This window comes from Diadema setosum, chromosome 2, assembly GCF_964275005.1.
Source record: "Diadema setosum chromosome 2, eeDiaSeto1, whole genome shotgun sequence".
Lineage (NCBI taxonomy): Eukaryota > Metazoa > Echinodermata > Echinoidea > Diadematoida > Diadematidae > Diadema > Diadema setosum.
This window is the reverse complement of record NC_092686.1, coordinates 37,859,998-37,876,130: the sequence shown is the minus strand read 5'-3', so window position 1 is coordinate 37,876,130 and position 16,133 is coordinate 37,859,998. Positions and strand designations below refer to the sequence as shown.

At 38.1% G+C, this 16,133-nt stretch overlaps 1 protein-coding gene across 2 annotated transcripts in view; it reads left to right on the top strand.

Moving 5' to 3' along the window:
- The window catches only part of LOC140242406 (MAP kinase-activated protein kinase 2-like), a 50,212-nt gene that overhangs the window by 3,977 nt on the left and 30,102 nt on the right, over positions 1-16,133 (top strand). For both annotated transcript variants that reach the window (XM_072322152.1, XM_072322145.1), the window contains one exon: positions 13,250-13,404. In XM_072322152.1, coding sequence (XP_072178253.1) covers positions 13,250-13,404 — 155 coding nt within the window. The remainder of the gene's footprint in view (positions 1-13,249; positions 13,405-16,133) is intronic.

The following is a 16,133-nucleotide window of genomic DNA, read 5'->3' as shown; positions in this document are numbered from 1 at the left end:
GTACATTATGCACATTTGTACTGGCTATGGGCTACTGTTACTTTCATGCACTGTTTTTTGTGAAACTTAAATGTCTACACTGTACACTGTACGTTTGTACAACATGTGTACATTTGTACATGCATGCAAAGTGTCATATTACTGATATGATGGAGTTGAAAAACTTTGATCAAGAAAGGTAGGGAATAATTTTCCTGATGTCCCACATCAAGTTGTGTATTTTGATATGACTGCTGTACAAAATTTCATTTGTGTAGCAATTTTGATTACATTGAGTTATACAGAGTATGATATTTTGTTCAAAATGCAATGTTGTCCATTGGCTAAAATTGCTGTTCATTTTTTTCCCTGAAAGGGGTGGACCTTGTATACATACTGGCATTAACTGTACCAAATACATAAAGTTGTGAATGTAAGATTATTAAGGTAAGCCCATCAAGTTATATTTAACTATTGATAAAATACAACCAATGCAGTTTCATGATGAAAGTGACATTTTACTAGTGTAATCCACTGATTTTACTTTATGTTTGAAAGAATTATTAATCAAACTGAAATATGCTCACTCATTATCCTGCAATGTGCCTTTAGTCATGAATGTTCACACAACAAGAATACAATACCATGTGCTACTGTGTCTTGGTGTTTGTGTAGCTACTGTATAGTGTAAGTTCACTCAGCACGACCCTGCAGTAATTCATTAATACCTGTAGCCATCTGGATGAAATACTAGTATGTTTGTGTGATGGGGGTATGTTGTACAATACATTCAGAACGGTGCTACAGGGTATATGCCTTTATCTGTGTTGCATGACCTGATTGGTTTACGGGGAAAACAAAATACAAATGAGCTGACAAAGATGGACTTTAGCCTGAGAAACCGCCATGTGTTGCAAGCAGGCCCCGAATCCAGTTCTCAAGTTATTATTTGTTCGTTCCCCGTCTTCTGACCCGACTGGTGCAATATCCTGTTTGCCAAGAAACATTGAATATGCAGGGTAGCTCTTTGCGGCCTATCATCTGATAGTGCTTATGTAGTCTGCCTGTCAAGACCTTTCAAGTCCTGTCAAAAATGGAATTACCGTCAGTTCAATAATGGTTTCGTGTTTTAACTTTGACAGTCGCATTTTACTTGTGCTTAAATTTGCATTTTACTTGTGCTTAAATTTGCATTTTAGATTGTAAATGATGAGATGGTACTGATCACCATCCCTGTAGTTTTTCAGTTGTTCCCCTTCTCTCATATCCGTTAATGATACTGCATTTATGAAATTAGACAGTTAATTAAATTGACTTACAGCCATGATGAACATCCATCATCCTGTTTGTACAACATGTTTGTGGGCATCAGCTGCCACACCATTGAATACGACACCAATTTTGTGTATTGTTCAAGATGCACAACACACACTGGCACATTTGTAGAGCTGTATTTGTACTGTACATCTTGTATTGCCAGGGTTGATTCGGAGCTTGTTGTAGAGCTCGACTGGAGTTTGACTGGAGCTTTCAGGAGGATTTCATATGAACAAGCATTAAGCCATGCAAATTCAAGTGAAGAAATTACAAAAATACAGTTGTACATGTGTAGTATGTACAGGTTTTTAGTACTTAATTTTAATGCAATACATTCTACAAGTACAATGTATCAACATGTGCCACAGTAGTGAATGCAGGAGTTACACATGTATATGTACAGTCTATAGACTGTGATTTCATGTGATGTGTGCATTGCAACACTCATCCCCTGACCCTAAAGGGCTTTGAACAAAGGTCATTTAATTTCTCATGATTACCCAGATTGATCAATCTGGTTTGTTTCAGTTTAAACATGACTTATCTGAGCTCATCTATCCTTGTCTGATAAACAGAATGCAAACTGCTGTTCCTTATTATTAAAAAGAACAATATAAGTGTACACTGTAGTAGTGCACATGTACCTGTACAGTGTATGCTTGATGATTGTTTGTCTCACTTGCCATCTACACTTTTGTGGGTACATGTACAGTATGCAATTTTATTATACATGTACAACTGTATGTCACATCTGTGGTGATCCACTTTAGTCTTCATTTCTTTTGCAGAAGTGTATGTGTGATGTTGAAAAGTACATTTTGTAACAGTATAAACCCATAATGCAGGAAAACCTGAAAATATCAGGATTTTAGTGATGCTATACAAGCGTAGTTCGTTTGCATTCAAAGTTGTTGAAATATTTGTAAGTTGTAAAAGAATCATAGTTCAAATACGGTGATGATGCGATCATTGTATCTTTGTTTTATTATATTTTTTTTTGAGGGGGGAGGGATGAAAATTGATAGGTTGAAAGTACTAATTGTATCCCTCTTGATGTTGTGTCAAACATGTGATTTATACTATTCATGGAGATCCTGGTGAATGGTCATGAGTGTATGGCACACTCTCTGCAAATATGAAAAAAAAAAAGGAAAACCAAACCAAAAAAGTAAAAGTAGGGAATCTCCCAGAAGTTACTCAGTGGCTATTTATCAGAGTTCATTGACCATGACGTGTGTGTGTGTGTGTGTGTGTGTGTGAGGAAACTGCGTTGTTAAGCTGTACAGCCTGTTGCATAATGTATATCATGTGACTGAGTATCCCACAAAACTCTTTTTTAAAGCTTTTATTCCTCATTTGTACCATATCTGCTTGGCTACACATAGGTATTCTGTATAATTTTCAGTGTTTGCAACCACTTGGAGCAAACTTTCTATGGTAGCATCTTGAAAGAAGGCACAAAAACTCTGCAGACAAAGTAGTGTCAGGGGGAAATTCCCCTAATCCTTGTTTGTTTGTTTGTTTGTTTTTTCTTATTCATCTCTATCATTACCAGCAACAGTGATAATGATGGATTTATGGTGAGCAATTGTTGACCGGGAGAGAGTTTACAGTTGTCTTGATACTGTACAATTGTAAATATATGCATTCATTCAGATTGGGGTGTTGTATACAATCTTGTACCTATCATGCGCATCTGATCACTCCAAAGCTTTCAACTGGACGTCAGATTTGTCAACATTTTGAACGCGACAAAGTTTTCTCTCTTGCTTGCATCAATCTTGGCCATTTGCGTCTGTTTCCAGTGATTGCATGGGATAGGCAGAGAAGCTTGATGACACTTCAAATCCAATTCAAATCATGCATTCTCATATGTCAGCGTTTTGCTCTGGTGTTCCCATGGCAATGGACACACATTGGTTCCACGCAATACTGTGACCAAGATACTGTGTTGAGTATGTGTGTACCATTGTAGCTGATCAAATGTTTTGATTTGTCAATGCATAAATTTACTTTCAAGACTTGCGACTGAACTTGCCATTTTCTTTGAAAGGTCTCTGTCACAGAATAGAAGCAAAGAAGCTCATATAGATCACAGTGTTCCTAGTGTTAACAAAATCAGCAGTCCATGTCATATCATCCTACAACTGCACAGCAGTTTTTCCAAGGTAAATGAAGATACTGGGTACTGCTTTAAACTCCATGTACTGTACACAGAGTAAAAGTCAGCATTCTTTTAATACAGAATATGTATCAGTTGACAGATTCTCTTGCCACATGCATGTCAACTTGTGAAAGGTTTGGTAAACTGGAACTGTATCTGTTTTATCATGCAAGACAAGTTTAAAGAAATGTATATAAGCCAAAAAAAAAAACAAACAAACCCCAAACAAACAAACAAAACCCAACAACAATGACAGTGGTGATGATGATAATGATGATGATGTTGATAATGATGATGGTAATAAAAAATGTAAAGAAAAGTATGTCCCATATAGAAGATATATTGTGTGAGGTTGATTTGATATGAGAAAGATGTCAGTGAAAATTGCAGATACATGTAACACGTACAATGTATGCACAGTATTAACTGTGAACCAGTAGATTGGGAGGGGATGGAACATACATGTACTATGTACAGTGTATGTTGTCCCAGGAATGTTCTCAGGGAAATTTGAAGCATAACTGTGAGGAGGAAATGTCCTCCAGATGGTGGTGGGGCAGGAAACCCTGGGGTCGGCTGTACCTCCTGGTGTTCTTTCATCTGTCGAGAGGAGGACTGATAACAGTAGACTAGCATTTTGATGGCATTCCTCCCAGGAGGTTGCTAGGGTAACATTGCAGGATAGCATCTTTAATAATATTGGCATGGCGCTTTGGGGGTTTGGATTGGATAGGTTGGGGAGATGTAAGGATGGTATGATGATTATATACTGGAGCATATTGCTGTGGTCTACAATTTTATATTACTATAAAATATTATATATTGCTTTTCCTCGTAGCCCATCCAGAACCTATGGTTGTGCGCGTACATGTAGACACACACGCATGCACTCAATGTATGGTATGTGTGTAATACTCGTGCACACTTCCAGCAAAGATGGATAGTATAGGTCACAAGCTTTGCTGATACCCACAGTACAATACCATTACAGATAAGTTCAAAATGCAATCATGGTCTGCTTCTATTCCAGACAAATGAAATTTATCGCGTTGGCTACGTCCGGATACTTTATTACAAGTGTATCATATTGTACAGTCTCATATCATGAAAAAATGGTGTGTTTATTGGAGATGTAAACGAAACTGAGATGAATCAACTTTTTGATAATTCGCTTATAATGTAGATGAGCTTTGTGGTATAAAAAAAGAGGATTATTAAATTCAGTATACCAGACTGTACCTGGTATTAGCTGATGGCCTTCATACAGACCCTGATCAAAGATAAACTTCCCACCATTAGAGTGCAGGTTAGCTTGGGTTTGCATGCCATGCATGGGGATGTCTGTTACTGATTGATATTTTTACAAGGCTTGAAGTGGAAGATGACGGGAATTACCTGACTGCAAGATGGGCCAGTGGTATGCGCCCATGTATAATTTGATTAAAGCCGTCAGATGGGCGCAACATCTCTCCCTGAACTGGGCAAATGTCACAGGGTTTGCCCAGGCTGGAAAGACTGATCTAGCTAGGGTAGCCTGTAGGCAGTACGTAATGTGTACATGTTATGAGAAGTATGCACAGTTCTAGTATGTAAATGGCAATCTATACACAACCCTGTCACTGTACAGCGTCTGGTTGGACTAGTAAATAGCATCATTGTACAAGTTCAGTATGCCTTTCATGAAACACTACCATTATATGCCATTGCTCATTGCATACAATTCCTAAAAGTGTGTAATGTAGACAGTGATTTGCTGGCATTGCAACTACTGTACCTCCTGCTGCTCAACATTGTGTCCATTTTTACGCACACACCAAAAAAAAAAAAAAAAAAAATGTTCTTAGCCTCTTACACTTCCCTTTCGAAGCAAGGAGGTCAATACTGATATGATTCATACATGCTCCAGGCAAGCTACTCGATCTAATTTAAGTGTGCATCGCCGAATGCCCCTCAGATAGCGTGGAAATCATTGTCCATTTTGGGTTGTCTGCCGCAGCAGCAGCGATGCACTGCTTGAATTCCTGGCAAAGCAAATGCCACTGAGCCTAACTTCTTCTTTCTCTCTCTCTCTTTTTTTTTTGTCAGATGTCACTGACTTTAAATGCAATACGTTATGTGTACATTGTATGTCACCAGTCAAGCGTTGGACTCATGCTAGACAAAGAAGAGTTTGTAGTGTTCATGTATGACATTCACAATCTTCCAGTCTTGGTACATGTACAGTAGGTGCATTATGGTACTAAAAGTGAAAATTTTTGCGATGTGGAAATTTTAAAGCATTTCACGCCACCAGAAACCAGTGCAAAAATAAAAGCACATGAAATAAATTTCTGCTTGCCATATTTTCCAGTAATTGATGTCTTGTTTCTGCCGATTTAAAAACAGGCCCAATTCATTTCACCCAACCAAGTGCAAAAAATTGCTCACACGACAGTATCCACTTTTACTGTATGTGACTACTGTACATCCAAATGATTGCTCTATATTGTGAAAAAGTAAACTTTTCAGGAAAGGTTTGATCTGTTCTACAGTGTATGCCTATTAATACCACAGAGCTCGTTTGTAGCTCCATGTTAATACTGAGAGTATGTCATTCCGTGTTTAGTGGCTCCATGGTCATGTGATTCTGAGATAAAACACAGGATACCACAGATAAAAACCCCACACAATTGCACAATTGCCTGCTATGTATAATTGTATTTCCATGCTGCACAAGCAATGCCATCAACATTTTTGGTTAATTACAACTGTTTAAAATGTGTATTTCTGGGAGTTTTAGTGTACTGTATGCCTGATGGCAATAAGTTTAGAATATGTTCAATCTGGCATTTGTAGCACTGTACCTGACTCATTGCATAATCCATGAAATCATCTTTTTGTCTTAACTTGGAAGCCTTCCAGTTACAATGTGCTGTAGCAGAATATTGTACGAGCTGAAATTTTCGCGTACAGATATTTTTGCGAATTGCTACTTGGAGGACATTTTCGCGTGTTGTTAATTTCGCGGTTGCGAGGGTCTAAATGAACTTAGACTCTCACAAAAAAAAAACTGTAAGTTGTCTAAACTAAAAGTATCTTACACGTGTAAGTACTAGTACTTTCTCAATTTGAAAGTAAAACAAATATAAAAAAGAAATACTTTACAAGGACTTTCGAAATTCGTGTCGGACATTGACAGGCGAACACCAAGAATGCAGCTGCAAGAGTAGACTGAACGCACTTTAAACAGCTATAGCTAGCTGTGTGTAGTGTGTGACGTGCGTGCACAGTCGACAAGTTGAAGGCTAGCTAGGCGCAGCGCAGGACGAGATACATACTGTACTTATTAATGCTAGCTATGTCGTGGCCACATGGCTCAGCTCATGATAGCTGTGTGCTAGACCAACAGGTACATACGTATCTAGCTACGAGTACTAGTAGTGTACTGTACGGCACTATAATTTTGGCGCGATCCTGTAGCACATGGCATGGCTTGATTTTCATTTTCCTGCGTTGTTTTCGCGTGTTTTTATTTTCGCGCATTGTTATTTTCGCGTGTTGTTATTTTTGCAGTTCAAAGGCGATTCACGAAATTCACGAAAATAAAACCACCGCAAAAATTTCAGCTCGTACAGTACTTTGCAAGGTCTTTATTTTTGCGAATTTCATGAGTTGGATGCTATTGACTCTAATCCTGATATTTGTAACATGCATTTATGTACATACAAAATACAGTAACTCCATTGAGTACTGTAGGCCCCTACTCCACGTGATTGCGAATTTAAGCACTCGTGAAATCATTGGAAAGTCCAGATTTGTGAAAAATTAGATTTGCTGAATATATGGCGTACACAGTGTGACCGACATAAGGTACAGTGTTTTAAAACTGAATACAATGTAGGTCTATATCATGCACGTTCACATACAATGTATGCGTGTGTGTTCGTGTGTGTGTGTGTGTGTGTGTGTGTGTGTGTGTGTGTGTAGAAGAAGGTGGTTCAGGACTGACAATGATACAACAGTTGCAATCAACGGCATTGATTTTTCACTCCCCCTCCTTGCTTAATGGCATTTAAATGAGTCTTCCCAAACTCCCACTCTCACATTGCCCGAGTGCTGTGAAGTGGTACTCCACAACACATAAATTTCATTCATATGCCCCAACTCTCTGGACTCTCAACCATCCCTCAGCCCCCTGTAGGGTGCATTCGCATATATATTGGTGTGAAATACATATGTACATTATATTTGTACGTACCCAATTTCTGTCAGAAGCTTCAAGTACAATATGTAGAGTGCGTAATTAAGTATTTCCCCCCCCCCCCCCACAAAATTAAAGGTCCTGTTTACCTTTGGGAACAGTGATTAATTTTTTTTTTTTTTTTTTTAAAGATATGACATTTAATGCATACAGCATATGTGTAGGTCTGTTGTACCATAAAACATCCTATCATCTTTTGCAATAAAGCTTAAAATATAAAAGAGATCTATTACTTTCTCAATAAACCATAACTGTAGACAGAATAGTGTGGAAACATCTTTATTGTAACTATTGTTCACATTTTGTACATTTAACAATATGTAACATCAGTTTGACCAATTCAGATTTTTACAGTGATTGTTTCTATCCCTAACTCACCTTTTAGAACTATCTTAAAGCACTAATGCTGGGTTTTTGTTTCATCTGCAAATATAGTAAATTATGCAAAGTATGGAATTTATTGCAGAAAATAACTTTATACGCCTATGTGTTTTCTTCTTCACAAACTATTAATGTTTGCATGACAATGATGTCAGTATGGGAGTAAGTCTTTGTTTTTGCAATTGGTGTAATGTACTATATGTAGGCTGTACATGTACTGTTCTAGACGTTGTTTACGTCCTGAAAGCACTTTGTATCTTACAAGAGTTCCTCTGTACTGGTATAGTGTACATGGACAGTACAGATGATCACACAGTATGTGCATTTGTATGACAATTTAAGCCCATTAACAGATGTAGTACAAATCTACAAAGAGCTATGGAAAATACATGTAGTTATTTGCTGTTGCTGAACATTGAACAGTGTTATCTCGTAATGCATCCCCTCCCATGGCTGAAGTCATGAATTCAGCTACACTGTAGGCCCGTTCACAAACAACGAAAATCGAAATTTCAATCGCGATCCAAATTTCGATTTTTTTTTTCGACCGTTCATACACAGGGAAAAATTGCACTTCGCAGCTGCAAGGAAAGAACGATCAGTGGCCAAACTGCGCATGCGCGAAACTTGCATGACCGAAGACTGACCCCGCAGTCCCAATAGAGTTTCGCAGGCGCTATGAAAAATACCGATTTCCGAATCTCGATTGCGCTCATACACACGACGCTTGGCAAAATAATCGCGATTATTCTGAAAAATCGCACTAATAGTGCGAGTTGGATCGCGATAAGGATCGCGGTAATTAGTGAGATTTTTCTGTCCACACTGGAAAAAATTTCGAAATTTTGATCGCGATAAGAAAATCGATTTTTAAATCGCACTTTTTCCCTTGTGTGTGAACGGGCCTTGTATCTTCATTTCTCACCCAGTGACCTTGTTACCATGGCATCTATGGACAGAGCACACAAAGCAATTAACATACCAGGTACTCATCAGTCCATTTTGTTGTCCCTTCTCTTTCATGCTGTACATTTCATTCACTGGAAAATTGACACATTCTGCATTGTCAGAAATGCACTCTTTGAGTAGAATGATATCATATCAGTTGAACATGCAAGGTAGTATTTTTGTAACTTATCAGTAAAAAGTCCAAGATCTGGTTTACCTTTAATCAATGCATGACATGAAGTTAGTCTGCATTTACGGATTTGATGAGGTGTATCTGCGGTCAAATTACCTGATTTTTAAACCATTGTACATATTGTACACCCTGAAAGGAAATTTCCAGTTTGGGCCTCAAAGATGTGTAAATCTGAAATTTTGAAGGCCTGTGAAAGATGTGTAGTGGCCTGAAATAAAAACAAAAGTAGTCAATCCAGTTTGAATATTAGTTGCCCGATTGGGCCTCCAAAACATAAATTTGGTGGCCTGACACCAATTTTTGTGGCCCTGGGCCACCGGGCCACTGCTAATTAATGTTGAGCCCTGATCACCCGGGTTGGCCCATTTACACTGACAAAAACTCTGTGAACTGGTTCGGAGGTACATTTTGCACATAAGCTGATAAAGATCATCTGTGAAAAATAATCACAATGATTTCTTTCCATTTAATACACATGAAAGAATATTTCAAAACATTCAAGGTAGCTAATTAAGATAAAAGCAGGTTGGAATGGTTTGTGATACATAGCATTACAACAGTTTTGTTTGGATGGTTTGAAATTAAGGGCTTTTTAATAAGACCATGATGCAATGTTTACATTAGTGGAAAACCTCTTCTGATTTTTTTTTTATTTTTATTTTATTTTTTTTATAGAACAGGTATGAGTGCTATCATACTTTTGCTATGTAGTGTGCCAACATATAGGTATGAAATGTCCTTGGTTGTGATGGGATGTCCACAATCCCTAAACATTTGTTGGATTTAGATATTAGATACAAGTAACTATTCCCTCTATTACGTGTAGATGCTTGCTTGTGCCATGGTTTGGAGAGTCAACATAAGTTTTACATATCGTATTTGCAAAAGATAACAAGCTAAAAACATAGAATGACTGCCAGTGTCACTTTTGTTGCTACTGAACAAAGAATAAAAAGAATATCAAAAAAAAAAAAAAAACACACACAAGTGCACATTTACAGATGTGTTTTATTTACAGAAGGTATGGTTTTGAATAGCTGCTAAGAAATTTCTCCAAAAAGTTGGAATGTGAGAAAGATCTTTATTTAAAAAAAAAAAAAAAGTTCTTTTGTTGTTCCTGGAATCACATCAGTAGGCATAGTCGGGGAATGGCGTGGTTTAGTTTCTGTAAGCACAATTCTTCGTAGAATTTTTCTTTCCCCCCAAAGTGTTATGCTACACCCTGTACAATTTCCATCAAAGTTCTGAAATGTGAGAAATGCTGTGGATTTTTTTCTTCTTTTTTTTTTGCCACCAGTGTTCTGGTTCTGAAAATATCTCTATTATTGAAATGTCACACATTGACCCAAAATTTGGCAGGGAATTTAGATTGAAGATTTTTTTTTTTTTTTTTTTTTTTTTCAGATAATGGGATGCCACTTCTGCTCAACACAGAATATGCATATTGGTGATTTGATTGACCACATATTGCTGGTCCAGTGTTCTGATAAATTCAGCAAAGTGATACATATTTGACCTGGGAACTTGAACAAGTTTCTTATAACTGCATGTGAAATCAACCACCCCCCACCCATGAAATAAATACATGGTTTAGTGTACAGATGAGAAAAAATTCTCCCAAGCGAGTATACATGTAAACTGTGGCATTTCTCAGGTACTGAATATATTATCTTCCTCTACTGGTGTGAATCATGAATAGTTTCAGTTTTGGAAGGCATTCATCAGCAAGATTATGCGCCTTGAAGGGCCCATATTCTTTGCTATGTGTACAGTATTTGCTAACACATCCCCAGGTCTGTATTGACTGCAAAGTTTTTTTAAGACATGCCATAGTGTTCACTGAGGAAACGGGACTTCCTATGGTGGTGGTACTGGTATTTGTGCAAAGGGCAGTGTACAATGTACATGAAGTCCTGTCCACTCCCTCTGTAGATGTTCATAGACATCTTGGGTTTTGCTTTTATCCTATCTGGACTTTGATTGTCAATTGGAGCTTTGTTCACCAAATTGGTGTGCAGGCTGGAGTGCATTCTTTGCTAGTTGGCACAGTCTGGAAACTAATTGTCAATGAATGAGATTACCTGATCCCCTTAATCCCTATTGAGTCACCATGGCCTTCCTGATGGTCTGAGGCACATTGCTACACCTGAGTGGGCCTGCTAAATTTTACAACTTGGAGTATTATAGGTAAAGTTTGGATGGATTAATGAATGCTGATGAAAAAGCTTTCAACTTCAAGACAAAACAAACTAAGACCCCGTTTACAGTGCGAGGCTCGGCCGCGGCTCGGCTGAGCCGCGGCCGAGCCCTCCTTCATTTCAGTGTAAACGCGCAAAAGGCCAAATGCGAGGCCAAAAATGGCCGTGCATTTGGCCATGCTCTGGAGGTGGTCTCGGCCGCGGCTGCGCCGCTGCCGAGCCCGGCCTCTTCTTGGTGTAAACGCAAACTGGGCCAAATGTGCGGCCAATTTTAGTCTGGCTTCCAGACCCTCTGCCCACACTATTTCGCTATTCACGATATTAACCCCCTCAACGTCGAAAACTAGTATAGTTTAAGGTGGTTTTGTAATGCAAAGGATTTTTCCTTCGGCAAAGGCAGTTGGCAAAGGGTCTGAAAACCAGGCTATACCAAATTGCGTTTGTTTACAAGCAGAGCGCCACTGTGACAAAATATTGAAAGGTTTGAATTAAAAGCGCGGCCGAGCCTGGCAGTGTAAACGGACAAAATTGCGGGGGCTCTGCCGCGGCTCGGCCGCGGCTCGGCCCAGCCCCGCACTGTAAACGGGGTCCTAAGTGTCTGGACACATAAAGGCATCATGTGCATCTATACGTGTGATGCTTTGTGATTCGCTCCTCAAGATTTGAAACTGCAGTATTTGTTTTGGGGTAATGAAGCTGATTTTAATACCCTTTTTCTACATGTACATGTACTAAGGACAAAGGACACTATGTACAATGCTATGAGACTTTCTGTGCCAATCAGCTATCAAAACCCACAAAGGGTTTATAAAACCTATGAAACATACTTACTGGTAGTTAAAAATGCTCTTGATTCCTTCTCACACAGTCATTTTCTACTCAGTCTTCCCAACTCCACCCCCATGCCTTTTTGTTGTTTTTGTTGTTGTTGAATCAAACCCAAATGGAAAAGCCTCCTTTTTTGCCCGCTTTGCTCTTTCTCTCATTTGAACTGTTTACACAAAGGTGTTGAATCTGCCACGCCCTTGGTTTATGCTACCAGGATGTGGCCACTGCCTCTTTTGAATAGCTTGTTTGGTTGAGGACATACTGCACTACACTACTCTGGCCCTCTACATTAACAATTCACAAAACAGTCGTGACACACATCAATCAAGTTGATATCTGTTTTGAAACATTGCACTTAAAGGGATGGTATAGTATATGTGGAGATGAGGATTGAGCTTTTACTTTTTGTGAGATACTAAAAAACCACTTATGAAATGTTACGGAGCGTAGCATTCTAAGAGGAATTCAAAGTTTATTTGATGAAAATTGGTTTTGAAATGGCTGAGATATATATATATATATATATATATATATATATATATATATATATATATATATATGTGTATATATATATATATATATATAAAACCCCAACAACAACAACAAAGCAAAACACAGTGATTACTAGTAAAAGGTGGGTCCCACCTTTTATTAGGATTCTTTGATTTGGATGTATCTCAGCCATCTCAAAATCAGTTTTCATTTAAAAAATGTTGAATTCCTCATGGAATTGCATGCCCTTCCATATTTCATAAGAGGTTTGTCATTATTTCACCGAAAAAGTTAGAAACCCAAATTCAGGTCTTAACCAAAACTATGCCATCTCTTTAAATATAGAAATGTGAAGGATTTTCATACAACTTATCACTTTTCATGTCTACAGGTATACCTTTCTGGTCATCAAATGATAACATGCATTGAAAAGGAGTTGCTTTTTTTAGAAGTGTTTTGATGTGAACTCATATTCTTATTTTTTTTTATCTTCCTTTTTTTGCCAACAGGTGCTAGCAGATAACAGCAAAGCAAGGAGAGAAGTAGAGCTGCATTTTCGTGCATCATCGCTAGCTACTGGTTTCCCCATGTACATTGTACACATCAGGGATGTATATGAGAACATGTACAATGGTCAGAGGTGTCTACTAGTGGTCATGGAATGGTAAGTTTCCTCTTCACCAATTCAGCTGCTTTTTTTTTTTTTTAAATATTTCTCTTTTCAGAGATTTTTTTTTTCACATTCCTGTACTGGAGTAAAAATGAAAAGATAATTATTGATTTATTTAATATTTTTATTGGGGGTGGAAGAGGATGTAAACTATTATGCAAATATATGTTCTCTTCCATGAAAGTAAAAACAACTGAAGATCCCTGAAAGTGGCCTAGCGAAAAAAGAATAAAAGACAAACAACAAAACACTAAGACAAAACATTGATTTTGTGAAAGTTTCCAATTTTTACAATAGATCACAATTTCATGTGAGCAGATATACAAGACAAACTGGTCCCCCCCCCCCCTCTTTGTGTAGGATTGAAGGCACTTCACCAGTCCAGATTTCTTCCATGAAGGCGAGTTTACCCTGGACGGATATTTGTGCTGAATTTCAACCACAGATCAGTGAAAACTTTGTGAAAATTGGGCAGATACACCAGAGAAGTTAGGACAATTTGGACGTCAGTGAGTCATCCCCTTTGGCATCACACGGAGCATTGCAAATCAAATTGGTTACGGGACCTGCGTAGCTCAAGGATAACACAAAGTGGCTTTGGCACCGTCATATATGTTTTATTCAGATTGTCTGTCATCAATATCATACTTTATGTCATCTCCATGGTAACTGCAAATTATGTGTACCATAGCAAGCGCATATTTGGGTTGTTGTTTTTTTTTTCTCCCCCTAATGAATTATTTTCATCTAAAGAAAGCCGGTAAGAGGTTTTTCCAAAATGTAGAGAGTGTTGTGCCTGAATAAACTCAACGAAAATTAATAAACCGGTCATTTCGGTAATGCAACAGATGATGAGTGAAAGTATGAATTTTAATAAGTATAGGAAAGGCTGAAGTCACAAGATACAACAGAGTTACAGTGAAATACATTCACTCACTCACTCACTCACAATGTCCATAGGTTTTGTGAATATTCATAGCATATTTGTGCTGGTTGATTATATTTCTATTCCTGGACTTATGGTGATATCAAATATCTGATGATGAATGTTGTGGCACACATGGCTGATGCTCAGTTTGTGTGTGTGTGTGTGTGTTGTTTTTTTCCCCTTATCCGTACTTTACATTTTGGCTAACAGTATACAGTACATTTTAAGTCATTTTTCTTTTTCATGTGAAACCCATAATACAATCATGTTCGATTTAATGCCCCTAGACATCTTAATGCTATACTTTCCATATTAAACCTCATTTACTTTGATGAATAATTTGTGATTTTGGTGAAGCAATCCTCAGCTTGGAAACAAAGGTACATGCAGGAAAAAAACTGTGTGTAGTCTGGGTTATTCAAATCTGTGCAAGTGGTTTCCACACTTGTGTGGTGACAGAATGGCTGGTGCACATTATTCATGGGTGAAATATATCCCCATCCCATCTCGGTACTCTGTTTAGGGTGTGATAAATCAGGTGTATGTGTCCTGTGCTTTGAAGAGTTGTCAAATAGTGTCTGCAGATATTACCTTCCATGCATAATTCTTCTTTCCTTTTTTTTTTTTTTTTTTTTTGAGTCCTGTCTTCCCTGTTTTCATCATTTACTGTGTCCATGTACCAGATATAGGACTGATTCATGTGTGTATCAAAATGAGAAAATGAAATCACTTTTTTGTTTTTGTTTTTGTTTTTGATATCTCCCAGTCGACGTGTTTGTAGCATATTTGGAGCGAGCTATATACCCGCCTGCATGTTTGCCCAAGGCAACTAAAAAGTACCATTAGGCAAGTAAAATAAATAATGCACTTGCCTGTTAGAGGCATGGAGAGCCCTTGTCAAAACATCTAGTTGGGCAAATGGGAAATTATAAAAATGTAACACCCTGCATTGATAAAAATGCAACTTAGGACTGATGTTCTGTATAGTATCTGTGAAAAACAAAAATCCAAAAACAACCAAACGTCTTGTTTGCGATAATTTGATAAACACCTTTCTCACAGTTGGCTGTTGGCCATTTTGATGTCGTCAGCCAGAACGAGACAGATTATTTTGGTTCTTTTTTTTTCCATTTTGCTTTTTAATGAGGAAATTGGGAGGTTGTATGAACAGCTCGGAGACTGGAGAATCACCTGCTCCCATTTGAGAGTCAACCTCCATCTCGTTTTGAAGGTGGCCAACATCAAGGTGTTGAGCTGTCCCTTTAATAGCGAGATGTCCCTGGGGATGCTTTTCTCCACCACCTGTTTCCCCTTCCTCCTACTGACTGTTATTTGGACTACAGTGGATGCGAAATCTTAGATCGTAGAGGTCATCGAATCAGACCGTTTTCATTTCCTGGCGCAAATGAGAATCTTTTCCCGTTAAAAATCGTCATGAGCATTTATCTCCGCATGGAGGGATTCCAGCTAATGGGATGCCTTGAGCTGTTGATTGAAGAGGATTTGAAGAAATGCTTCCTTTGAATATGGCAGAATACTTCACCTCTTAACTTTGTTACTCGGCTAGATGGGTACAAAGTGGGGTCTCTGACCACATGCAGTGTAGTTAAGAGTGCGTATTCAGAAACTTTCAACCATATCTAGGGCCTGTACATTTTAGGTACACATATAATAGGAAACGGATTCAGTGAAGCCATCTCCACCTTGTTTACATTGAATGCCATAATCAGAGGCAGAATTCAGTGATGTTTTGTCCAAATATTGACTGGTCCTTATAAAATATGTACATGCATTT